The 27,775-nt window shown below is 42.0% G+C and overlaps 1 protein-coding gene and 1 long non-coding RNA gene across 2 annotated transcripts in view; one reads left to right on the top strand and one right to left on the bottom strand.

Annotated features, from left to right (window-relative positions):
* The window catches only part of LOC142143738 (uncharacterized), a 713,023-nt gene that overhangs the window by 393,277 nt on the left and 291,971 nt on the right, over window positions 1–27,775 (top strand). The gene's annotated exons all lie outside the window — the stretch shown is intronic.
* LOC142143730 (AMMECR1-like protein) lies at window positions 877–26,949 on the bottom strand. The gene is made up of 7 exons (XM_075201838.1): window positions 26,833–26,949; window positions 13,851–14,177; window positions 6,172–6,282; window positions 4,835–4,949; window positions 4,035–4,125; window positions 3,134–3,230; window positions 877–2,333 (listed from the first exon to the last, which is right to left on the bottom strand). Exons 2-7 carry the CDS (start codon window positions 14,162–14,164, stop codon window positions 2,222–2,224), a joined length of 840 nt encoding a protein of 279 aa, XP_075057939.1. The 5' UTR covers window positions 14,165–14,177; window positions 26,833–26,949; the 3' UTR covers window positions 877–2,221.

Genomic DNA, 27,775 nt, shown 5'->3' with positions numbered 1-27,775 from the left:
ATCGTCCCAGTAGACCCTAGTGTGTCTCTGTGTATGTGGTAGGGAATCTAGAAAACATGGTGAAGGATGATTCATCTGATCATATCACCTTCAATGCTCAGCAGTCTATTGCCTGTGCTCTTTGGACCACTGAACTTCCAAAGGTGCACTGTCAAGTGTGATAAACGGTTCATGAACAGCAACCTGAATATGTATCCTGGTCATACTTTTTTTTATTGGAACTTCCCAGTTTTGCCTTCCATTTGGAACTACTACATAAATGTCATGATCCTAGAGTATGCTCTTCCACCCAATGTTGCCTGTAGCTGATGTTTTTCCCTGGCGCACAGGAGCATGGTTTAGGGGTGCTTGTGAAAGACTACCAAGTTGAACAGTCTTGCCACTAAAGCTCCTGTCAAATGCTCCCCAACAATCATCCCACTTTCAAAGTCACTGAGGTCTCCTTTTGCAACCAGTAATAATTAATAATAATTATAGGAAAGTAATGTAAGTAATGTCAGTAATAATTATAGGAAACCAGAGCAATCCAGCATTTTTATACATGCCTGACACTGCTGGTATGTTACTTGTGTAATTAATGTACCAGCCACATCAGTGTGGAGACCCTTGCTTTCAAATTACTCTGTGCCCTTTATTTACCCTTGTGTTACCTATGTCCACTAGCTGTGAATCCAAGGAGGCCCCAGGGTGATCAAGTCTGCAGTTGTTACTAGCTTTAATGGACCAAGTGGCTGGCTCGTAAGAGACAATGTAAGTGTTCTAGCAACATGTCCTTTCCACTGCTTGGATTCATGTATATTGTTTTTAATGTATGCAGCAATAAGCTGGCTCCACCTTCACATTCTCTGCATATAATCATGACAGCACTACATTCCATTGCCTGATTCAATCAGTTCAGTTTATTCTCAGCAGCATGAAAGGAAAAACAATCTTCCGTGATTCCTCAGTGGAAAGGAAGGGGATGCTCTTGGGGGAATACTTATCAATCTCCTTATCAGGGCACTGCCAGAGAAGCCAGGACCTTGATTTGCTGTTACTGGCTCCTCAAGTAGCAAAAAGATAAAGACAGAGCTTGACATCAAGGAAGTCTGACATTTCATGTGCAAAATCCATCCTCTCCCTGCTTCTGCCACACATGTTTACACTCTTCCCCTGAGCTGCATCTCCAGTTTGCCAACAGGCATAACAAATGCCATAAAATATATAATCTAAGACATACAGTTCATGGAATACAAATGGGTTTGTAATGGCTAACGTTTTGCTTTTTTTAACTATATGTACAATAGAGGTATTGTTAAACTCCAATTAAAGTGGACGAGAGTTTCCATGTGTAATGTTCCTAATTTACACACTTGTGCTTACTTAAAACATAAAGGTGATGTAACCATAACAACCATTCAGATTGTAGCGGTCATATTTTTTAGCATAGTTTAAAAAAATGAAAGCTGACATTTGATTGGTTGCTGGGTGCTACTGTATATTTGTGCACAATGTGTATAAAGTTTTTACACATTCATTTAGTATAGCCTCATCATATGTATGAGCAGCAGGCAAAATAGAGAAAACAATGTGTAACATGGGTAAGCGTTCCAGAGCGCATACAGAAACAAATTGTATTTCTATTTAATACCACAGGGAAACTGACGTCCAAGTATAAAGGATTTCTGTATGGTGTCAAACCAGTTTGCACTACTCCACTCTGATGAACAGCTCTCAAAAGACTTTGCACTTTCAGCACAAGACCTGGTTTAGTTTAACTGTTCTTGTTGCAAAGTAACACACAAAGCCCATGTGGCCCCAATCAAGTCAAGCTCGAGAGGTAAGGGAGCAGGTTTCACAAAGTTGGGTTTCTTGCGGTTAAAAAAAAGATATATAAGATACATATATAAAAAAATCAATATAAGGAGTTCAGAATGTAAAAACCTAAAAGTGCTTTTCCTGGGGTGAGTGACCCCTTACACTGGAGGGGTTGGAGAAGACCGTAACAACCCACTTCGCTCTCCCTCCCACTCAGAGTCCCTGGAGAGCGCAGGGGTGAGGTAAGGCTGCATGTGTCTGCGAGTCTCTGGGCACTGCTCCCCCCTCTGGTGAAGCTCATAAGATGGTGCAGTAGTATAGGTAACTGGACCAGGAGGAGGGAGCTGAGGAGGAGTCAGATGTCAGGAGGTCACAGGCATTGCCGGCGAGCGGGGGACAGGGCTGCGATGGGGGCAGCGCTGTGTCAGGAGTAATGCGTATAATGAGGCAGTGCGTGCACAGTGCCGTTTTGCTGTGCGGGCTGGCGGGAGGCCATGTATTCCATGTAACTGATTGTCACCTTCTCACTGCGATACCTGTACCAGAAAACACAGTATTACAATTCCAACAAGACTATATGTGCTCATTTTTACTATTGCTTACCCTTCACTATAACAATACCCTCCAGTCGCCCATGTACCCATTTTATAGGCTGAACTAACATTCATGATGATGCATCCATTAATTCACTAGGAATATGTGACATCACTGATGTAAAGTGTCTGGGTGATGTCACCAGATCCTGGTGAATTAATTGGCTTGGCCAAAATATGTCTGCCTCCAGTGTGTGTAGGCAACGGGTGCAAATTAGTAGCTGGAGTTTTGCCTCTGTACACAAGCCGTACTGTATACAATTACTGTACAAGAAATATGGAGGTGTCTCGGGATAAATTCCATTGGCTGTCAGCCCAGATATCTCCAGAAATGTATAAATACATATACAATGTTTTGGGGTATGGCTCCTCCATCTGCTTGTGGTTGTACATTATAATAAATAAGTCAGATAACAAAGTATGTCCCACAGAAGAAACTATTCTAAGCCTGGGTCACCTGGATACGTTATCTTCCAGCTGAGATTACAGGTTTATCTGTGTAATCATTCTTCATGATACCGAGTACATCAGATTTTATAGACTATAGTTTGATGCAGTCAGCAACTGAGCGGAAGGATTATCAGTGAGGAAAAACTATACATAGGCTGCGTGTTGTCACACAGTGATCTCATAGTATGGGGAAACACTGACCGACATGGTGTGACTAGAAAGTTGTATAAGAACCTAATACAATATGATATATTTAAATAAGGTATTTTGTAGATGGATCTGAAGTTACTCACCTGGTGAGTTTGATGCTTTTCCTAAACTCATTAGTAATGGGAGCTTTGAAGCCACCTTTCCTGAGCAGAGAGTCTATTGTCTGAATGTGATCCCAGTCTGAGGGGAGACACATACATAGAAATGCAGTTACTTCAAGCCAGCTACATGTTTTCTGCACTTTGTACTGGGCTCTCCAGTTCTCAGTAAGCTATATAATAAGAACTACATCGCATATATATGTGGTTTTCATGCTTTTTGAATGTAAGTTTTGTTCATGATCTTATAAATAACTAACTAACTTTGTAGAAAAAATTAAATCATTTGACTGTCATTTTATAGGTAACTTCAATGAGTTACTTAAAACTAATGCTCCCCCTCCAATACAACATGGTTTTGCCAAGGGGCAAAGTTACTAATCTTTTTTTTGCTTTACTCTCCTTAATGAATCAGGCCCATTGTCTTTGCTTTAGCTTCGGGCAGGATCAAAGTGATTAGTGCTTACATGGAGTATATTTTTGCTTTTATTAGTGTATCGCTGAGGGTTCTGTAAGTACTAATGTGAAAATCTCTAAAAGAAAGACTGGTGAACAACCAACCTACTCTTGGTAACAAATCATTACCATTCCTAAGGCAGATGATGGAAATTTAAGATTTATTTTGGGTCATGCTGATAATATGTTTGTTTGTCACACTTCATTGTGTAACTTCAATGTGTAACATAAGACAACACCCGCTAACCATATAGTAGGGGGTTTTAAATGTCAGTTATTTACCTTCTTGTTACAGTAGTGCCATCCTCCATATATCCTCTGATTGTCAGCCCAAAGATATAACTGACACGTTGTGGCAGTTGGTACAATCACCGATTGTTAGCCAAAACGGAATATTCCTAGTTATATAGAGACAAAAAGGAAGACGCACCTTGTTCCTTGGCTACTTCTGGCAGGTAGGTGGCTGTGCGCTTTACCCCCTTCTCATTTAGGAACTCAATCCTGATCCCATGGACTCCAACCTGAAAGAAGGGAATCAATGTGATTGTACATTTAATCATTGGAAATAATAATCGATGTATTTGTGTAAAGTATATGCCTTCAATATCCTATATGATGCCACACCGGTGGACAGGGTCTGTCCCAGTGATTTCACACATAAATCTTTTTCCTCTGAGTGGTGTCACACAAGTGGTATAAACATATGTATAGACTGAGACTGTGTGCAAGACTGGTGTTTATGTCCTTAATACAAGAAACTTCCAGAACAGATATTTAGAGTGATGCAAGCCTCATGGCATCCTCCAGACACTATAGACAATCACAGTACATCCCCCAGATATTGCAAAGTAGCTAGACACTAGAGAAGAGTTCACTGCATCTTTCAGATATTGTAGAGGAACACACTGCATTGTTCAGATTCTGCTGAGGAGCACACGGCATCCATCAGATACTGCTGAGGAGCACACTGCATCTATCAGGCACTGTAGATGAGCACACTGCATCCTTCAGAATCTACAGAAGAACACATTGCTTCCTCTTGAAACTGCAGATAGGCACAATACCAAAAACTGCAGAAAGGCACAATACCAAGAAAGATGATTAGAGGAAACTAATCAAAATCATGGACTGGGATTTTGTAATTACAGTTGGAAACTGAGTAATTGGACTATTTCCACAAATAGTCTTCGGGGTATGGATTCAGGACCTGGTTCACATGGAGCTTCTCACCTCCCAGTCCAGGAAGTCACCTACGTCCTCAAAGTTGGTGAGCAGAGACACGGAGCAAGACAGCTTGGGCAGCTCCTCACGGGTTAGAGGAGGGAAGCGACTGTCCTTAAGGGCACTGCAGGGAGACAGTATATACTTGTAAGTGATATTAATTTTATGTATCTAAGTGTAACTATAAATCCAACTATAAACGATATAATTATCACAAATCAAAACATATACTCTTTATGCAGTACTTGTTTTGACACACATACTTTCTCCTGAATTACATATAGAATGATTAAATGTTTGGAGGTGCTTCACATATTATAAGACCCTCTGAACAACCATCTTCTGCATAAAGGCATTCCAACAGCATATGGTTAGGGCACTCTAGTGAGAACAGCTTACTAAAAGGATTCCACACCTTGTTAGACTGGTGTCACATTAGCAGTCCTAAACATTAGGGGCCTGATTCATTAATGCACGCAAAACACTTTGCGTGCACAACTTTTTTATTTATTTATTTTATTTTAAATGCACATAACTCAGTATAAACATGTCCGCATTCAACAAGGGGAGCATGTAAAAATACGTCTGTTGTTTAATACGGGTCTAGGTGGGTTCTACTCTAATACACACTACACTGTAGGATGCGTCCAATACATATGTGGAATATAAAGTCACTAAAGAACGCACATAAAAAACCCCAAAAAGCTTGTAATCAGCACTTACACCAGACCTGTACCTGCTGAAAGAGATACGACAGAGAAACACGTACCTTTGAGATGCCCAAAGCTTCAATCGAGCTTAGCACGCCTTTATTGTACATTGACTACGTGCATACGCCCAGTCTCTTCACTCTTCCATCCATGAAATCAGAGGCTGTAGTAAGGGTACTTTGCGCTCAAAGATGAGTTGGACGTTGCTGTGTTAACTGGCGTATGGTCCGGTTCTGGGCATGCGCAGAGTGATTTTACGCAAAATACATCACGTATTGGCATTTACATTCCTTAATGAATCAGGCCATACATATTTCTAGCCTAAAAATGAGTGGCTGGAAAAGATGCCATAGGCTCACATAGTGACACATAGCATTCAGTGGCAAACACTGTTCTCTGTCACAACATGTGCATAAAAGTGCTTCAGTAGTCAAAGACCTGCATATGTTCTGAAGCACTCTACTTCATATCTAGGTGTCACTATGCAAGGTTGTGATAGTTACTGAACATCACATTGTTTGGCTGGAAATACACTGCATTCAGAAACACTATTCTGACAATATCCTTAAGGTGAGGAATAGAATATTTATACATTACTACTATGTGAATAATATGCAATTTTTGTTGCCTTGGTACCTGGTTAAGGTGTATTCCCTGAGACCTGAGTGTAGATTCATGGCAGAAAAGGTCCCAATACAGCCACGTAGACGTTTGTCACGTCCAGCCTTCCATGTGACAAACAAAGGGCTGGAGATGAGAGAGGTGAAAAAAATACCATTCAAATTAATAGAAGACAAGCCATACAAGTAAACATAATAGGCATTGCTATGCATAGAAGCTATCAATGCAATTAATAAAGTGAATAATAAAAAATGGACAATTCATTTTAAGACAGGTGCTATTACAAAGTGAAAAAAGGACGTACTCGGTAATGTATTGTTTTATTTTCATGCACATTAATATAATATTTAAGCAAGGTTAAAAGTCCTGGGGAGATGTATGCTTTGATATTTCCTTCTCTAGGTCTTGTGACAACTTCTCTTCATCTATTTCTCTACAGGGGAAGAAAGGTTCAGTGCTAGGTTGTCTTCTCTTTGTGCAATCACTTTTTCTCACTCATTCCATTTCAGGACACTGCTTATTATGGGGTATAGAGGGCTCTTCTCTGGGAGTAAGTTAACAACTAAAGAATTGTCTGGCCTGCTCCTCCCCCTCTATGCCAACTGTACGCAGACCTTTGACCTGAAAGTTCAGTTCAAGGACTGGTTAAATTGTCTTCCTCCCTCGAGAGGTGCATATGCACCTTTAGAAAGACCAGTTTAGGTCGAAACAAGTTGGAGCTTGGTAACTGATGATTTTATTATATCTCCTCCACTGAACGGATGTTTAGTTCTGGCTGTTCTACACTGTGACCAATTTGGAAGCCCTGTGGAATTATACCAACTGCCTGAATACTCTGTTTATCTGGTAGGAGTAGATATACTTTGTTTTTATATGGTTTTATTTTATATCTTTGTGATTATATGAATAAATTTTATCAAAGCAATATCACACTTGATATTTTTTCATGTTTTTTTCTGCTGGTGAAATACACATGATGTATGTCAATGGAATTAACCCACGGACAAAGATTCTATGAAAAGAAAAGAAAAATCACAATTTGATGGGCTTGTATTTCATCTAACTCTTGTGAGTACCCCACCAAAAGGGGCGTCTACATGTAAAAGAAGATCTTTTTTTTACAATTACTACATAGTCTAACTGTCCTATGTACTATTTTGATTGTATTACACTATCTTGCTCTTTTCTCTTTGTTCTATGACCACATGAACAACTTGTGAGAAGTAAGAATTTGGAAGATTACCATCATATAATTTAAGTATTCTCCTATTCTATACTACCTACTTTATAGAGAAAATTTATAAGCGCCTGTAGGTTTTCATAATACTCTATATGTTTTTATAATTGTTGGGAATTTGTGTATATTCCCTTGAAATCCAGCGGGCTGCTGTTAAAAGTGAAGCGCTGTTTTGATCTCACTATTTAATATCATGCCTAGATCAGAGTTGATGCCATTGGCAGACCATGTAAAGGAGGCATCTGAGTATTTGGGCGATGTTATCCTTAATGCAGGTCTGGGTTTATCCAGAACCTCTGCCTTAGCAGTAGCAGTCAGACATACTCTATGGCTTTGATCATGAGAGGCAGATGTAGAGTCCAAAATATTCTGAAGGTTTTACCTTTTAAAAGGACTGTCCTTTTCAGCCCAGAACTGGACAAGATTATCACTCAACCCACAGGAGGATAGAGCTCCTTTCTTCCAGATAGTACTCCAAAGGCTAGAGGTCGGAGATTTCGGTCCTTTCGCTATGTTGGTAAAAGGAGAGGAAATGCAAAGAGTGAGCCAGTCCTTAGCCCCACATGGGGCTCAACAAAGGGTTAAGAATGCTTGGGCCTGCAGATGTTCTGATACTAAGCCAGCTGAAAAATAATCCACATAACTGATTCCCTCTCCTCTACACATAAAGCTATGTGGTGGGGTCTCCTACTCTTTCAGGATTAGTAGATCCGTTCTTCACCAGACGCGTGATTGGGAGGCACAGTCAAGACAGGTTACACCTTGCACCTCTTGGGGCCACCTCTCAAGTGGTTTTTCTGCACTCGCCTTCCAAGAAATAGAGTCAGGAGACTGACCCTGCAAGTGGCCAACCAGTCCAAAAAAAGCAGGAGGGTTTGGGTCACTTCTCAAATCAATTTCTTGTACAGAAACCAGACCTGAAGTCCCTAAACTTACACTTGAGGGTGGACAAATTAAGGATGGAGTCCGTATGATCAGTGATCAATGCTATGCAGCTAGACAAACTTCTCTCCTCCATCGACATAAAGTATGCGTATCTCCACATCCCAATAATGGGAAGGACACCACAGTCTACTCAGGTTTGTGGTGGAGACATCCCATTACCAGTTCAGGGCCCTAACCTTTGTTTTGGCTACAGCACCAATGGTATTTACCAATGTTATGGCAGTCATAGCAGCTCTCTTAAGGTCCAAAGGTATGACTGTCATACCATATCTAGATGGTATTTTAATAAAGGCAAATTCTGCCCCTCTTCTCATAACCCATTTAAGCTTGACAGCGGAAATGCTAGAACTGCGCATCTGGTTAATAAACTATTGAAAGTCTACTCTGGTCCCAGCCCAGGACATGTCTTTTAAGGTCTCATCTTTGACACCAGGTGTCACTGAGTATTTTTACCAGACGAGAAGATTCTGGCTGTTTAAAAGATAGTAAAGGGCTTGTTGTCCCTCAGGCAGGTCTACATCCCCCATGCATGATGGGGATGGGGAGGATGGTATCTTGCTTCAAAGTGGTGCAGTTTACTCGCTTCCACTCCCAAACATTCCAGAACATTCTAGCCAGGTGGTTGAGACCCGACCCTCATATGGAAGCAGGGTCAGTCCCGTCTGTGGTAGCCTAGGAAGAAAAATTTTAACCAGGGCTGCCCCTTCTCTTTCTGGGACTGGGCCATTGTAACCACAGATGCCAGCATACAGGGATGGGGAGCGGTGACACTAGATCAATCATTCAGAGAAGATCAGTTAGGGTCCATTTTACCCCCAGGAGGAAAGGATTCTTTGTGCTAAGGGTCTATCTAGGAGGTCATCCAGACCATGATCTAGGCCACAAAGTGGAAAACTTATATAGGCTGATGTAAAAGTTATGGTGCTTCCAATTTTTCCTTTAGCTGGGCTCGCTTCTTGTTCTTCTTACAGTATGGCCTGGATGGGGGGATTGAGATTAGCCTCACTCAAAGTCCAGATGTCAGCATTATTCATCTTCTTCCAGAGAAAATCTGAGGTCCAGACTTTTCTTCAGGGTGATCTTCATGTGCAACTGCCCTTTGTTCCACTGGTAGCACTGTGGAATCTAAACTTGTTCCTTTCTCAGCTATAAAAACTGCCTGTCCAGCTGCTATCCTCAAGTTTCTTACCAGAACGGTATCCTTCTTCCTGGCCATCTCTTCAGCGTCCTGTCTTGCAGATAACCATTTCTTGTCTCTCACAATGACAGAGCAGTACTGTGCACAAGCGCTATTTCCCAGCCCAAAGTGGTGTCAAAATTCCATCTCAACCAAGATACTGTTACCCCTGTGCTAGGCCAGGGCTTGGCATTAAGAAACAGAAAAATCACTCAACCTGTTGGCTGTTGTTAGGGCCATGAGGACCTAATGGACCCATTGGTCTCTGTGTAGAATAGATAGCCTCCTTTTCCATACAACGCACACAAGAGAGGATGGCTGGCAATAAAACAGACAATTACAAGGTGGATTAGGGCTACCATTCGTCTTATAAATAGACAAGCACAAAGAGGAAAATCATGTAACGTAGGGGCACTCAGTGATTATTGAAGAACTTAAAACTTACATTTTATTAATTTTATTTAAAATAGTAATGAGTCCAAATGTAGTGCCTGTAGCACCAGTTGCGAAATAAAAACAAAAAAATAAGGAATAAACAAAAATATAAATTTTAAAATGGCAGAAAACACCGCTAAGCCTCGCAGTGTTATGAGACAGCTCTAAGATTCTCCAATAATTGTCTATGATAAGTGAGAAAATATTATAGTAGCTGTCTGTACATCTGTAAAGGTGGGGGACCGTGTAAATTCTTAGGTCCTAAGCGGGAGATATCCTAGATACATAATAAGTTATCACTAACGGAGTTATGGTAGTATATTCAAAGTTATTCCCTTATTATTATGGAATAGATATTATAGGGATGTAAATCAGATTTGTTCTGCCCTTCATATTACACAATAAAATAACCTCCGTTTAATAGGACATAATCTCTGGCAGTAACGGTTTTATCGCTATGTACCAGGCTCAGACGTGCTATATTAAGTATATATATTCTCATCCATATAAACAGAGTCACTAGGCTAAAAGTATCTCTGATTATGAGACCTATTTAGCCCAAGACTGTCCTAATCTTGATAACCATTTGGTAGATAATTCCAACACCGAAAGTATAATACTTTAAAATTAATAAAATGTAAGTTTTAAGTTATTCAATAATCACAGAGTGCCCCTACGTTACATGATTTTCCTCTTTGTGCTTGTCTATTTATGAACTAATAATACATGTGTAGGGTGCACCAACTCAGTCACCAGATAATCATATTATATGTGTGAAAATAGACTGAGTGTATGATTTCCTAGTGCGTTGGGAATTTAATTCTTTTGAGTACCATTCGTCTTATATCTCAGAGGAATCTCCATTTCAGGAATATGTTACGGACCATTCTACATGGAGCCTTGGTTGAACAGTTCTGTTGGGCAGCAATCTGGTCCTCCGTCTACACCTTTACCAGATTATACAGGTTCAATGTCTTTGTTTCAAAAGACACCAATTTTAGGTGAAAAGTTTTTCGCACAGCATGAGCATACCCACCCATAGTGTCAACTTTGTAATGACCCCATAGTAAGCAGTGTCCCCCAAATGTAATGAATGAGAAAAGAGGATTTTTGTACTCAAGGTAAAAAACATTTTTCTGAATCCATTTGTGGAACACTACTCCCACCCTGTTATTTTCTTTGTGCTGTTTTTCCATTGTGACAAGTCTTTATCTGTAGTAGTGCCTTACTCTCAACACAGCAACCTCTATACCCCATGGTAAGCAATGTCCCCCAAATTTATTCAGAGAAATGGATTTTACAGTGAGTACAAGGTCTCCCCTTTTTCAATTGCCTGAAGTTAAATTCGACATTACCCTTCCTTACCTAACTCTCCAGAGTTTCTGCATGATTTCCTCCTAGTCACTGCCCATCTCAAAATAAATTAATCTAAAACTGAGCTTATCATATTTCTACATAAACCAGGACAAAGCATTTCATCTGTTTATGGAACGCTAATTTCCTCAGTCGATATACAACCAGTGGTGATTGCTGCAACATGAACTCAGCTGACTGCCATGTGTTGTATTGGCGCTTCCAGCAGTGATTAAGAGGGGAGCAGCATAGGACCTCAGAGTGGCATGTTTAGTTGTCATTCTAAGTACATCAGGCTCCCCAATCATCATTAGGAGCTACCAATATAGTTATTGATATGTTAAAAGTTAAAACGTTTTTATTACTAATTTAAAAACAAAGTAAAAATAAACATTAAAAATATATAAATAAAACCCATCCCATAGATACAGTACATTATGTTTGTCAGTTCTGCACATTAGTATTGGCCCCAAGTATGGCTCTGCATATTAAACTTGGTAGAAGGTATAGGCTCACTCAAAGCTGCCTCACTAGCTCTATACTGAATCGGAGCTAAACCTGGAAGTTACTGCGAAGGGATATAAAGTCACATCTGTTTAGTGACCATATAGCAAGGCAGGCTCGGCAGGCTATGAGGGAAACAGCTGCTATAATATTATTGCAAGTTATGCGCTAAGCCTTTCAAACCATTTATAATATAACACACTACATCCACACACTTCATAACACAGTATCACAGCTCGCACATGATTAGAACCCTGCTTAGTTACACCATGATGAGGAAAGCAGACTTACCCTTACCTGCTATAAGTTATAAATATTATTATTATTAACCTTTATGTATAAGGTGCCACAAGATTTCCCCAGCACTGTGCAGAGTGCAAACAGTTGACCATACAGGGTATTACAGTACAGAACAATAAACGAGTAAAACCAAGACTCCAATAGCTCCAAGCATAGCTAATACAGTGAAGTTGGAGAAGAAATGGTTTTTAGACCGGAGGGAAGAGGGCCCTGCTCGTAAGAGCTTACATACGAAAGAGAGGGCAAACAGACTGCAGGCACAAGGGGAGTCAGTGGAGGGGATCACGTGCAAGAGGAGCAGGGACAGGGGAAGAGAGAGAAGATCAAGCATGGAAATGGTTAGGGGGATGGCTGGTAGGCTTTGAGGAACAGATGATTTTTAAGTGCCCCTTTGAAGGAGGATTAGGGGATAGTCGGATGGAAAGTGGGAGGTCATTCCAGTGGAGGGGAGCAGCCTGAGAGAAATCTTAGAATCTGGCATGGGATGAGGTGATCAGAGTGGAGGAGAGGTGACGGTCATTGGCCGATCAGTGGGAGTGGGAGGGAGTGTGAATGGAGCGGAGGTTGGAGATATAAGGGGCAGTGGAGTGTGAGTGGGCCTTGTAGATGAGGGCGAGGAGTTTGAAAAGGATTCTGTAGGGGAAGGGGAGCCAGCATAAGGCAAGGCAGAGAGAAAAGGCAAAAGAATTCCTGCGTGAAAGGACGATAATTCTTGCAGCCGCATATAAAGCTAAGAGGATCAATGTGGGAGTGGGGGAGGCCTGTGAGGAGAAGGTTGCAGTAATCAAGACGGGTAATGATGAGTGCATGGAAAATGGTTTTAGAGGCAACCTGAGATAGGAAGGGCTCGATGCGGGCAATATTGCGTAGTTGGAAGCGACAGGTTGAGCAAGAGATTGAATGTGGTGGCACTAGAGAGGGAGGAGTCAAGGGTGACTGCCAAGTAGTGGAGTTGGGTAACAGAAAAGATGGTGGTGTTGTTAACAGTGATAGAGAGATCAAGATTTAAAAGAAGGGAAGAAAATGAGTTCAGTTTTGGTAATGCTAATTTTAAGAAAATAAGAGGACATCCAAGAGGAGATGGTGGACAGGCCGTCAGACAGAGTCACGAGAGAGGAGCGGGGGGAGATCGGGAGAGGAGATATAGAGTTGAATGTTGTCATCAGTGTTAAGGTGATACTGGAAACCAAAGGAAGTGATGAGCTCATCACTGTAGATCGAAAAGAGTAGATGGCTGTAGGAGTCCTGAGGGACTCCTACAGGGAGGGCGGAGGGGGGGAGGGTGACTGACAAGTGGAGACAGAGAAGGAGCAGTTGGCAAGGTATGAGGTGAGCCATGCAAGAACGGAGCCAGATAGGCCGAAAGAAAGAAGGGTCTACAACAGGAGGGGGTGGTCAACTGTGTCAAAGGCCGCGGAAAGGTCTTGGAGGATGAGCAGGGAGAAGCCACCCCTGGACTTAGCCGAGAGAAGTACACCCAAATCATGTTTCAACTGTCAGGTATTTCTGCTAGTATGTTATTAATGTATTTTTCTGTAAGGGGCTGTATACCTCTGTATACCTTTTACTCTTCCCAGCAGCAGTTTACTATAAAGCAAGATATCCCCTTGGTGGATTCAGCTAAAAGCGTACTTTGCAAATTATAGCAACAGAACAAAATACTGTGGGAGGATGATGGGTATTGAGTTCTCTGTCATCATCTGTCTTAGATAAGGAGATTATGACTGTAACCATAAAACTTACTAGGGATCATTGGTGAAACGTGGCAAACGTGGCTGTGGGAAGCCATGCAGGTGACAATAAAGGACATCAAAGCAGTAGCAGCCCATTTCAGCTGTCACCACCAACTGCTCCCTGCCGCTTGTGGTCCCGTTGGGGCGGGAGAGTGGGGTGAGGGCACCTGGACCCACCGTCTTGTCCTCAGTGGGCTGGCAGTTATGTGGGACTGGGGGCTGAACACTGCCTGCAGGAGATGGACACAATTTGGGTTTCTTCACTCCACAACAGCCAGAAGATGGCTTGTTCTCTGCAGTGGATACACACCGTCTCTTCCCCATGCTGTGAAACACCCTGTAATTAACAACAAGGACAAACATTAAAGGTAAAGGGTGAGAAACAGATATGTTCATGTTGTCCTTTTACTTTTACTGGCCTTTATTGACAGCAATAGTTTATTAGTCATTGGCTTTTGACAATACTATATTAACTCCTCATAATTTATAAAAACATAAAGAAACAGAAGTGCCACACATAGCGGAAGATTCAATTCGGCCACGTTAGTCTAGGATTAATGCGATGTTAGTACTATTAGCCTAAATACGGTAATTTTATCCCAAATTTTTCCTTGCGGCCCCGAGAGGTGCGAGCAAAAATCAGCATTAAAATTACCGCACTAACGGTAATATTGCGCACTTTTACCGTACTAATGGTAATAGTGCGCAAGCTGCGTTATTCCTAGAAAAATGCGGCCGAATTGAATTGGCCCCATAGTGTGAAAACTATTTTCATAAAGTGACAAGGAGTCAAGGTGTGCAGGGTAGTCTTGTACCAAAATATAGAGAGTTTATCTGATATTATGCTGGAATAATTCTTCCTTTTCCGTTTAAGAAAAGTAGATCCATTTGAAAGACATAAGTGAATAGATCTACATTTAGGAATTGTATTTCCCTTCTGAGTTGCAACCAGATCGAAATAACAGTAGTAACAGCCTAGGATGGCAGCACTGAGGTTGGTTAAGCTGTTTTTAAACATTTTCTTCCTTTTTAATTTTTACTATATTGCCAGCGGTATTGACGGTTTAAATGTAATGTTTTATGTTGACATTGTGATTGTCAGCTTTACTTTACAATCTGTCGACATTCAGAATGTTGACATTTTAACCCTGCCGATCTGATAAACATGTCGCCATTCTGAATGTCAACCTTTTAACTGTGTCGACAATCTGACTGTCAACATTATGGTGCCAACATTCTAATTGTCAACATTTGTATTGTCAGCATTTCGTACCCAACCAATTTCAGCATGCAAGGTATAGTTTGGATAAGGACAGTCACAATAAATGAATTATGACATAATAAAGTGATGTTGATTGGGAGGGATTACTGCAAGTGAAACATAGGGGGGTATTCAATTGTTCCTCCGGCCGCCGGAAAAACAAGCGCGTTAAAACTATTACCGTTTATACGGTAATTTTGCGCGCAAAAACCGTTAATACGGTAGTTTACTCGCTGAATTTCATCTCGCGGCGAAATTCAGCGAGTAATTACCGTATAAACGGTAATAGTTTTAGAGCGCTCGTTTTCCGGCGGCCGGAGGAACAATTGAATATGCCCCATAGGGTCAGAAGAACATTGGTGAAAAAAAGAAATTTAATTAAATAAAAACGAAAAAATTTGACAAATATTTGAATGAGTGAGGTATAGTGCCAAAAAGTGAAAAAAAGTTTAAAAAGAAAAAAACATTACATTGAATAAAATATACTGTCAAAAATTGATCGTGAATAAAGAGTGTTTCAGTAAATGAGTTATGATATCACACGGAAGTGATGGTGAATAAATGAATTTAAAATGAATGAGTTATGGGGATAGGGATTAGTGATGAATCATAAAAAGGATTTTTTGCTCTCTTCTTTTTTTCTTCTTCCCTAATCAGCACCGCCCCCATATGCCTCTCTTCATGCCATCAAACCCCCCCACATGCCCCTTACTTGCTATCAGCCCCCTTTAAGTCATTTCACCGGTTTACTATGAGATTGAGGTCTGTGCTCTGACTAGGCCATTCCAATACTTAATTTTATGAAGCCATTCCTTGGTGGACTTGGATGTGTGCTTTAGATCATTATCATTGTATCATTATCATGTTGAAAGGTGAAATTCTTCTCGTATTTCTGACAGAGGCCATCAGGTTTCTGGCAAAAATATCTTGTTACTTGGAAATATTCATTATGCCCTTTATCCTGATTGGATTATTTCTTTTTTAAAGCATGTTACTCTATACAGAGAATTGGGACAGCTATGGGCAACAGTTTTGCCCCTTGCTATATCAACATCTTCATGAGCATATTGGAAGACCTTTATGTATGAAGGTGTGGAGGGTGGGAGGCAGACCTGGTGTCCTGGCATAGATATAGCGACAACATCTTTTTGTGTGGAAGGGAGACAAAGAATGTTTGAAATGTCTAGAGATAACATGTATCTGTATACATGATTTAACAAGGGGATTTAAATAATATTGTGTATAAGTATGAATGTATAAATGTAAGATTGTATAAAATGGTTAATGTACAAAAACTTTAACATTCCCCTATACTACATATTGAAGCCCTCCTCCTTTAAGAAATCATGTATATATATGACTATATGACATACATTACTTCAAGTTGATAAATAAAGTTCATATATATTAAATGCATAAAGGGGATGAAATGTCATATATTCCGACCTAACATAGTATCCATAATATATGTACGAAAATAGTAGCTGTAAGTAAATTTCTCAAATTCTATTTGAGTCATAGGGGATAAGTACAGGTTTGTTATTAGCATCCTGTAGTTTCCCAGAGAACTGTTTGTTGATTATATCGTTTGTTGATTATATAAGTGGGTGTGTAAGTTCATAACAATACAGATCTGAGTTAATAGTAACATATAAATACGAAATAATAACTATCTGAGTTGTAGGGGTTGAGTATAGTGTGGTGAAAAACATACTATAATATTCCCGAACATTCGTTTGTGGAGCATATTGCCCGATGGTAACATACAAGTCAGTGCGAATTGCATATGGGGAACGATAAAATGTTGAAGTCTCCTGGATGAGAGTAAAATTTGAATAATATTATACATATTTTGAACTGAAAAAATTATTTAATATCTACTGAAGTTCATTCATGTGTGAAGTTTTGAATATAGCACATAAAGGAGATATTAAGTGTTGTTATGAGTCTATGTGGACAAGCCGTAAAACCTAATACTTACTTTAGGAAAGATATATTTAGAAAAAAACATCCAGACATTGAGTACGAATTGGACTTATTGACAATAGGATTGCCATATAGACAAGTTAGATAAACAAGACACGGAACTTGTCAAGATTTTCATGGCAACTAGCTGTTTTTAGCAAAATGGGCAGTTCCAAATTAGAATATTCAATAAAAAAATGAGAGTGTCCGGGTTTATATTGAAATTTGGGATCTGTGAAACTTGGGATCTATTAGACTATGAGAACTGCTTAAATAACAAGAGGTAATTTAATGCTGAGATATGTGAATCAATGGTTAGAAGGAAGTTATCTAACCTGCCCAAACACTCAGCTTTAGTAAGTAATATAATTGGCGTTGTTTTGGGTTTCTACGGCAACTAGCCGCAAAATTTTGCATTGATTGTATAGAGACTTTTTTATAAGGGACTGTCCAAATAGTAACAGGTAACCAAATATGAAACATCAGAAGTAAGAAATGTAAACTAATTTATAGAAGGAAGATATAAGATTTGTAACCTACCCAAACACTTGACTTTATTTTGTACAGAATAGGTAACAGGTGAATAATGACAGGTGGGGTAAGAATTAAGTTTTATAGAGATTGAATAAAGTGTAATAGAAGTAAAGTTAAAGATTGGATGATATTTTATGGGTTTAAATTGTTATTCAATTGACTGCAATACTTGTTCTATGATTGACTGACCACTATATAAAATAATTGTTGGCTGTAACATCATGTATGCCTTGGCAAAGACCCCAGTGGGTGGGTCGAAACGCGTTAGACGAAAACGAGACTGCAATTGGAACACTACTCCAGCTGAAAAGTGTGAGCCAGCTACTATAACCCGGGATTTGTTACATCTGAACGCTGAACACATCATAAGGCTCTGGTAGGAGTGGAAAGTGTATAACTGTGAAGCCAATTGACATAAGTTCTCAGAGCTTACTGAGAAAATCGCTGGGATACCTATCTCACCTTCCACAACTGGTATTAGACTATTTATCCTATATAGCTCCCATCCATAATGAAAAATCACTTTTAGCAAACTAAATCAAATGCAGAAGTTCAATAAATAGATTGAGAGCAATCCGAGGCTTATACAAGCATTAAAGCTTCTTGAGAAATACAAACATTCAGTAATCGGCGTTTGTCACCTGTAAATGTAATAACAGGAATCCGATTATTGCAGCTTCCAAAAGAATGGTCTCACCAATCAATATGAAAGTTTCAATACTTGCAAATAAAAAGTGGATAAAAGAAACTGTCCGTGATAAGAGCGGAACTGCGGACCGCCGGCACAGCGTCTTCTCCACACCGCGATCCGCTCACCGTCTGTGACATCAGAAGTATGATTCACAATTCGCAGGCTGAATGCTCCAACAAGTGTGATAACACGTGCAGGCTGCATGAATCAGTCTGGATTGGTTCAAGGGTCAGGATTATCTCCTGCCAGGTTGGGTCTGTAAAAGAGTATATAAAGAGCTTTGTTTTCCATGTAATGTGTGTATACCATCTGTACTTCAGGATGATAACTAGTACCTTCAAATAGTGTATAAAGGTCCTTATAAGGACCCTCAAGCAATAAACATCACTGCTTGAGTATTCTGCCTCACGCCTATAGCCTGCTGTATCCTGTGACCAACAGATAAGCGCTTACTCTCTAATCCATTCACTGGCTGTCCTGTGTTGAATCCATCCTCTCTGTGTCAAATTTCTGCCTGCTACCCAGCAGTCCTGATCCACCGTAAGTGGTCAGGTGGTACCAGTCAAACACAAAGGAAAGAGGTGCTGTAACAGCTTTACCAGCTACCCAGAGGTAAGCGGTTTCAAGTGCCGGTGAAGGAGCCTGGTGGCAACAGCCTATCCTCCTACAACTATTGCGCAGTTGGCATTCACAGTTGGCTTGTGTCTGGCGACTGATGGTGAGAAAGCAACCCAGATAAACTGTGTAACATCCCTACCCCCAAGACCAGATGGCAAAGTGAATCTGGTCAAAGTTTATAATTGGTGACAGCTGGGGGATAATCCTAGGCACTATTTTGGACTCCAGTTCAGGAGAGCAAAGTTACTAAACTGAAGACTATCCATGGCAGAACTCGAGATCCTGTGTCAAGCAAGGCACATCGAAATTCCTTACTGAGCGACAAGGAGACAAATGAAAAGGGCGCTGATGGCCTGGAATGAGCAGAATAGGTCAGCGGATGAGGAAGCTGACTGTGACAGTGAACAAGAGGAGACGCTAATGCCAAACCTAGACAGTATCTGCAGTAACCTCCCAGAACCCAGCACCTGTTCCCAGCGGCAACCCTCTCCTATAGAATGAACCAGTAATGCAAGTTCAATATACTCATTAGGTCAACTCTGTACTAATGCAGCTGCTTATTATCAAGTTGTGGGGCAATAGGTGGGTACCCCCTCCTGCAGCGTCCAGCGAACAGTCACCTGCTGCGCCCAGATTAGGATCTCTACACCTTACCAAAGTTGATGATAATGTTTGGATATTGATGGACATTTGCAGGTGTTGAATGATTTCCCCAAAAAGGAGTGGGTCAAGTATTTGGTCCCCACGCTAGAAGGCCATGCAATGAAGGCCACAGAGGACTATGACGTGGTAAAAAAGGCCCGTATTAAGTGCTATGTTAAAACCCCTGAAACCTAGCAGTAGGAGTTTTGGGACTTGGCTTAAGGCCCTCACAACAGCCATGAACAATTTGACAACCAGTTGCGGCAGTTGGTTATGAGATGGATTTATGGATCTGGTGCCAAGTCCTAGGAAGAATTAGTGGACTTAAGGTGCAGAGAGCAGTTTCAGTGCTGGTGCGCATCGGAGGTGAAGGAATGGGTATTGGACCGTAGCCCAGTAACCATGGAAGCAGTGGCCAAGTTGGCGGATAAGTATGTGGCAGTTCAGCCAGCTACAAAGCCAGGTCCATCTAGCAAGCCCCCACTCTGCCCTGTCCCTGGATGTTATAAGACCACCGGCTGGAGAGAAAATGTTATGGCTAAGGGACAAATTGTCCACCTGTGGATGGACTGTCGAACAACATAAGCACTCCAGACTCGAGCCACTAATCCGGGTTCTGGGGCCCAGCTGACTAATTTAACTGGTGGAGGTGAGACCAAAGAGACTGTTCTCACAGAAGCCAGTCCAACACAAGCCAATCCAGAGGATTGTGGCAGCGAGGAAAGCAGAGAGAGTCACTTATTTGACCAAAAGACCCCCTAAAAGCATGTGGAGGAACCTGCAGCCAGATCGGGGAAGAGATACATCCTCACTGTGGTGGATTACGCCATAAGGTATCCTGAGGCTGTAGCTCTGTCCTCCATCACTGCGGAATTGGTAGCGGACACGCTGCTAGGAATCTTCAGCAGTGTAGGGTTTCTCAGTGAGATCCTAACCAATCAAGGGACACAGTTCATGAGTGACCTGGTCCAATGTCGGAGAGCGGCAACTATGTACCGCCCCCTACCATCCCCAGACCAATTTACTCTGCGAGTGGTTCAATGGCATATGCTGCGGCATCTGTAACCTCAGAGGGGGGTTGTTACTGGGAACGCTACCTGCCACCTGGGCATGCCAAAGTTTTTAAGTCTGGGCAAAAGGTCTTGTTCTGGTGCCCACGCCTCAGAACAAGCTACAGGCTGCCTGGGATGGACCATACACGGTCTCAAAAGTGACCTATATGGTGTCATTTGACAGCAATGGTAGGTGGCAGCAGACCTACTACAAAAACATGCTAAAGGCATACCACGAATGTGTGGAGTTGGTAGTGCTAGCTTGCTGCTTACCAACTGAGGTACCAGGAAGCTATCCACTATGTGACCTCCTCGCCAATGCCAAGGTGAAGGTGGTGTAGAGGAAGCAAGCCCAGCCGGACTTCCTTGGTGATGCACCATGTGGACATTGGTGAGCTTAGGACAATTAAGCTTATTGGGTCTTATCAGAGGCCAAGGAGTGTATATACAGAGTGGTGCAGGAGATGCTGGAGCTAGGTGTGATCCAGCCATCGTGCAGTCCATGGGCATCCTTCGTTCCAAAGAAAGACATGTTTTTGCATAGGTTACCACCGTCTTTGATGCCTATACCCTGCCCAACATTGACGCTCTGTTAGACTAGTTAGCTGGAACAAAGTATATTGCAAAGTATATATGTTGTATCCTGTGACCAACAGATAGGATCTTACACTCTAATTTCAGGTGTCTGTGAAGGAGCCTGGTGGTGGCAATCTATCCTCCTAGAGCTATTGCGCAGTTGGCATTAGCAGTCAGCGTGTGTCTAGTGGCAAGGTGACGCCAGTAGGATCGGTCTGTAACAGTCAGTTACTGAAAAAGCAACACAGAAAATCTGTGCAATATCCCTACCCCAAGGCCGGGTGGCAAAGTAAGCCCATCCAGTTACAGCATTCTACAGAAGAGGTGGTGCTTACATTATTACAAGGCATACAGAGACATTATAGTATGCCTATAAAGGTTCAAACAGACAATGTAATTCACTTTACTGGCCAACAAATAAGAAATGGGCCAAAACTAGGGAGTACATTGGGTGTATCATATACCATCCTCAGCCTGCTGGGCTCATACAAACAAAACTCTTAGAGCTGTGTGTGCAAATGCAAGGAACTTAGAAAATAAAATCCCAGAACTAAATGTGATAATGATAAAGGATGATCTGGATATTGTGGCTGTTACGGAGTCATGGTGCAAAGAAAATCATGGCTGGGACATAGCTATATCGGGATATACTTTATTTAGGAAGGACCGAGTGGGTAGAATCGGAGGAGTAGCAATGTATGTGGAAAAAAGCATAAATACTACATTAATACAAAGTATTGAAGAAATAACTGAGGCCCATTGGGTGACCATAGAATCTGAGGACAAGGGCATTCATTGTACTGGGGTGATCTATAGACCACCAGGTCAGGAAGAGGAACTAGACAGGAACCTATTGCAGGACGTCACTTAATATGGCATTAACAGGAGAGGTAATAAGCATGGGAGAATTTACTCCACCGAATGTGAACTGGTAGGGTTCCTTTGCAAGTACCACTAGAAGGACATTCTGAATTCCTTGCATGGAATATCCCTCAAGTAAATGGTGAGGGAGTTCACTCGCAAAGACACAATAATAGACTTAATTCTTACAAATGGTGACAGAATATTTGATGTAAATGTGGGTGAGAACCGAGGATCCAGTGATCATCAAGTGGTATTGTTTAGTATAAAGATCGAGGCCGACTCATACCAAACAAAAAACAAAGGTGTTAAATTTTAGGAAAGCAATATTAAAAGCAACAGATCTTTGTATCAAAAGGATTAGGAAAAGTACAAGGAAAAGGAAGCCAGTGTGGTTTGCAAAAGAAGTAGCAAGTATTGTGAAAGCAAAAAAAAAAGATGGCCTTTAGGAAATATAAGCAGAATAATAACGACAAAGAGGTGTATTTTGTTAGACAGAAGGATGCAAAGGCACAAGATGAAGAGAAAATTGCCCAGTCGGTAGGAAAAGGGGGCAAAACTTTATTTTAGGTATATAAATTAAAGGAGAAAAACAAGAAGAGGAATAATAAGTGAGAATCTTGATGAGGGACACAAGGTAATAGCTGATCATCTTAATATTTATTTTTGCTCATTGTTCACTACAGAAATAGGGGGGAAGGGGCCATAGTTAAGTTGCAACAATAATCATAAACATGAGGTAGATACAAGTACATTTACAGAGGGGAAGGTGGATAGATCAAAAGGGCCATACGGGATACATCCAAGGATACTAAAAATAACTTAAAGGGGTGCTGATAACACCATTAGCATAATTATTCAACAAGTCACTAGCTGCAGAAGAAATTCCAGAGGTCTGAAAAAGAGCAAATGTAGTCCCACTGCACAAAAGTGGAAGCAAGGAAGAGGCAAATACCGACCAGTGAGCCTTACATCAGTAGTTGAATTGATGGAAATACTCTTACAACAAAGCATTGTAGTAGTATCTAAAATCCAGTAACTTACAGGATCCTAAACAGCATGGATTTACTTTTAGTGAGATTTAGTGAGCATGCATTTACTTTTAGTGAGGCTTTTAGCGAGTCTTTTGACACTGTCCCACATCGCAGACTGTTAAATAAACTCGAAAGTTTGGGATTGGATTTAAGGATGGTGGAGTGAATTAGATCTTGGTTACATGATAGAAAACAGAGAGTTGTAGTAAATGGAGTGCATTCACAGAAGGGAAAGGTTACCAGTGGAGTTCCTCAGGGATCCGTACTTGGACCAGTGCTTTTTAATATCTTTATTGGTGACATTGCAAATTGTATTGAAATCAACAGGCTAGGCAAACCAGAGATGAGTAAAACAAATGATCGATGATCTAGGTAGACTAGAGGAATAGACAAGAGTGCGGCAACTACAGTTTAATACCAAAAAAATGCAAAATCATGCACTTGGGTCTCAAAAACCCAATGCGACAACAAGCACATGCATTTTTACCATTAAGGGGAACGTGTAGCTATACATTTGCTAGATTAGCTCCTGTAACATAGATACAAGATAATGTAAATGTGAATGAAATTCCCAGACATATGTTGGTTAAGAGGAAAACATTAATTAAAAAATCCAAAGGGATTCATGTGCCATGGGAGAATACATTTGGTATTACATTATCTAACTACAGCATAACGGGGCATTTGTCAAATTGTAGGTCCTTCTTGATGCATTATGTGAGTGAGAATGAAACAGATCAAATACATGGATATTTACAGACAATCAGACACATAAAAGACGATTTTAGGGAGGCAAATTATAAAGAAGATACCAAGTGGTTTGATTGGCTAGATTGGTTAAACCCCGCTAATTGATTTTCTGAGTGGGGAGGTTGATTTAGTGGAATTATTCATAGTTTGTTATATGTAATCATTGTATTAATTGTGATATATATAAATTTAAAGATTGAAACCAGTTGTTTTAATAAATGTTGCTAAAAAGCCGTTGAGGCTTTGCCTTTAAGGGTAAATTATCAATAGCTTGCATGAGCCAGAGAGTGGAATGTGATGTAAAGGGTTACCAGGATTGTGCCTCATGCAAGTCCCCCCCGTTTTGTTGATAACATACATACATTGATCCCTGTTATGGAATACAAAGAAATGTGTAAATGTTCAACAAAGACCTGGTTTTAACTAGGCTCAAGGGAGAAGCGGTGGATGCAGAGTTTATCATGAAGCTTACATCCAAACAGTCTTGGGGTTATATTTACTAAACTGCGGGTTTGAAAAAGTGGAAAGGTTGCCTATAGCAACCAATCAAATTCTAGCTGTCATTTATTTAGTGCATTCTACAAAATGACAGCTAGAATCTGATTGGTTGCTATAGGCAACCTCTCTACTTTTTCAAACCCGCAGTTTAGTAAATATACCTCTTAGTCTCAGCTGGAACTTCGGAGATGGTTGTGTCCAGTAAAATGTCCTGAATTCACTGAGTGCTATATAGCAACGGGGAACCTCTGTCCAAGACATTTCTCAACAATCAAACTGTATTCTAAGTACCTATTGATTTAATATTTATCTTTTATAATAAACATTTGTAATCTGACAGAAGAACATAATAATGAGTTAATGTGTGTGTATGAGAGGGAGAAGATAATCAGTGTCAGGCAGAGGATGATCAGTGTCAGGGAGAGTGTAACAGGGTTGATCAGTGTCAGGGAGAGTGTGACAGGGGTGATCACTGTCAGGGAGAGTGTGACAGGGGTGATCACTGTCAGGGAGAGTGTGACAGGGGTGATCACTGTCAGGGAGAGTGTGACAGGGGTGATCACTGTCAGGGAGAGTGTGACAGGGGTGATCACTGTCAGGGAGAGTGTGACAGGGGTGATCACTGTCAGGGAGAGTGTGACAGGGGTGATCACTGTCAGGGAGAGTGTGACAGGGGTGATCACTGTCAGGGAGAGTGTGACAGGGGTGATCACTGTCAGGGAGAATGTGACAGGGGTGATCACTGTCAGGGAGAATGTGACAGGGGTGATCACTGTCAGGGAGAGTGTGACAGGGGTGATCACTGTCAGGGAGAGTGTGACAGGGGTGATCACTGTCAGGGAGAGTGTGACAGGGGTGATCACTGTCAGGGAGAGTGTGACAGGGGTGATCACTGTCAGGGAGAGTGTGACAGGGGTGATCACTGTCAGGGAGAGTGTGACAGGGGTGATCACTGTCAGGGAGAGTGTGACAGGGGTGATCGGTGTCAGGGAGAGTGTGACAGGGGTGATCGGTGTCAGGGAGAGTGTGACAGGGGTGATTGGTGTCAGGGAGAGTGTGACAGGGATGATCAGTGTCAGGGGGAGTGTGACAGGGATGGTCAGTGTCAGGGGGAGTGTGACAGGGATGGTCAGTGTCAGGGGGAGTGTGACAGGGATGATCACTGTCAGGGAGAGTGTGACAGGGATGGTCAGTGTCAGGGGGAGTGTGACAGGGATGATCAGTGTCAGGGAGAGTGTGACAGGGGTGATCACTGTCAGGGGGAGTGTGACAGGGATGATCAGTGTCAGGGAGAGTGTGACAGGGATGATCAGTGTCAGGGAGAGTGTGACAGGGATGATCAGTGTCAGGGAGAGTGTGACAGGGATGATCAGTGTCAGGGAGAGTGTGACAGGGATGATCAGTGTCAGGGAGAGTGTGACAGGGATGATCAGTGTCAGGGAGAGTGTGACAGGGATGATCAGTGTCAGGGAGAGTGTGACAGGGATGGTCAGTGTCAGGGGGAGAGTGACAGGGATGGTCAGTGTCAGGGGGAGTGTGACAGGGATGGTCAGTGTCAGGGGGAGTGTGACAGGGATGGTCAGTGTCAGGGGGAGTGTGACAGGGGTGATCACTGTCAGGGGGAGTGTGACAGGGATGATCAGTGTCAGGGAGAGTGTGACAGGGATGGTCAGTGTCAGGGAGAGTGTGACAGGGATGGTCAGTGTCAGGGAGAGTGTGACAGGGATGGTCAGTGTCAGGGAGAGACAGGGATGGTCAGTGTCAGGGGGAGTGTGACAGGGATGATCAGTGTCAGGGAGAGTGTGACAGGGATGGTCAGTGTCAGGGGGAGTGTGACAGGGATGATCAGTGTCAGGGGGAGTGTGACAGGGATGATCAGTGTCAGGGGGAGTGTGACAGGGATGGTCAGTGTCAGGGGGAGTGTGACAGGGATGATCAGTGTCAGGGAGAGTGTGACAGGGATGGTCAGTGTCAGGGAGAGTGTGACAGGGATGATCAGTGTCAGGGAGAGTGTGACAGGGATGGTCAGTGTCAGGGGGAGTGTGACAGGGATGGTCAGTGTCAGGGGGAGTGTGACAGGGATGGTCAGTGTCAGGGGGAGTGTGACAGGGATGGTCAGTGTCAGGGAGAGTGTGACAGGGATGGTCAGTGTCAGGGAGAGTGTGACAGGGATGGTCAGTGTCAGGGAGAGTGTGACAGGGATGGTCAGTGTCAGGGGGAGTGTGACAGGGATGATCAGTGTCAGGGGGAGTGTGACAGGGATGGTCAGTGTCAGGGAGAGTGTGACAGGGATGATCGGTGTCAGGGAGAGTGTGACAAAAAGCTTACATATATCAGTCAATGGTATGTAACATGTTTTGCACATACAGAAGGCTTTTTCTTGTCATCATATGATAAGAGACACCCATGTCACAGTCTCTATATGTACATCTACACCAATAATGTCTATATATTATTACTGTGTGTAGCTAGTCTACATCCCCTACAAGAATGGATAAACACAATCTCACCCGCTCCACCCAGTGCTGGCTCCGGTTCCGGTCTTTTCCAGCACTCAGCCCGGACTCTGCCATCCGCAGCCGAACCGAACCGGGCCGTACCCAACCGGAACCGGAAAACAGCTGCCGGGTACGTCATTGTAGTAAAACGCCAATAGAGAGCGTAATGGATGTAATCGGGACACATATCAGATGCAGGCGACTCTCCTCGCCGACCAATCAGAGGAGTGGGGTGGGGCTACGAGGTGTCCCGTTATTATTATTAATAGGCAGAATGCTGATACGGAGTCCGGTGATTGACAGGCGGGTCCGTTCACCTGTATTCTCTATACCGGGGGATCCGGCGGCTCTTTATTACATTGTCCATTATGCAGCGCTCAGGGCTCCTCCGGCCCCGCTCATCAGGACAGCCGGGCCCCCTAGTATGACCGCTAGAACCGATCTGTTAGGCTGCAGTATGCCCGGGCTGCCTTCCCGTAGTGATCTCTGCTGTCCTGGAGAAACTACATGCGGACGACCTGTCTATTTGAAAAAGAAACAGTGATTTTACGTTAACAAAGCAGCTGGTTTAATTGTCGATTGTATGTCTAACATAATAAGGAAAAGAACATACATATCAAACTAGCTGTAAAAAGAAAAACAAAAAAACCTTTTTATGTGTACTTTATGTTGTCGGAAGCCGTGTCACCCGGCCTTGTGCAGGTTCGATTTGTAATATGTAGCAGTTTTTAATTACATTACATTAGCAAATTATTTGGTAAATAGACCAAAAGTGTTATCTAGAAATTAAAATGGGTTGCTTTGTCGTGTGGTTTCCTTCCAGCAATCACACAACTGTTTACCACCAAAAATGATGTTTTCAATATTTGTTACTTTGTCGCTATGTGATCTAATAGCTTACTATTTCAATACTAAATAACTATGTAAGATTTGGGAATTTACCTTGAGAGCTGTG

This window comes from Mixophyes fleayi, chromosome 3 (genome assembly GCF_038048845.1).
Source record: "Mixophyes fleayi isolate aMixFle1 chromosome 3, aMixFle1.hap1, whole genome shotgun sequence".
NCBI lineage: Eukaryota > Metazoa > Chordata > Amphibia > Anura > Limnodynastidae > Mixophyes > Mixophyes fleayi.
This window is presented reverse-complemented; position numbering and strand designations above follow the sequence as displayed.

Excerpts from the sequence above, each read along its gene's own strand:
- LOC142143730 (XM_075201838.1), bottom strand. The coding sequence starts at position 14,164 with ATGGGGAAGAGACGGTGTGTATCCACTGCAGAGAACAAGCCATCTTCT. Across the intron at positions 4,126-4,834 it reads GTGACTTCCTGGACTGGGAG|GTTGGAGTCCATGGGATCAG; the intron begins GTGAGAAGCTCC and ends CCCTTCTTTCAG. Across the intron at positions 3,231-4,034 it reads AGAAGTAGCCAAGGAACAAG|ACTGGGATCACATTCAGACA; the intron begins GTGCGTCTTCCT and ends GTCTCCCCTCAG.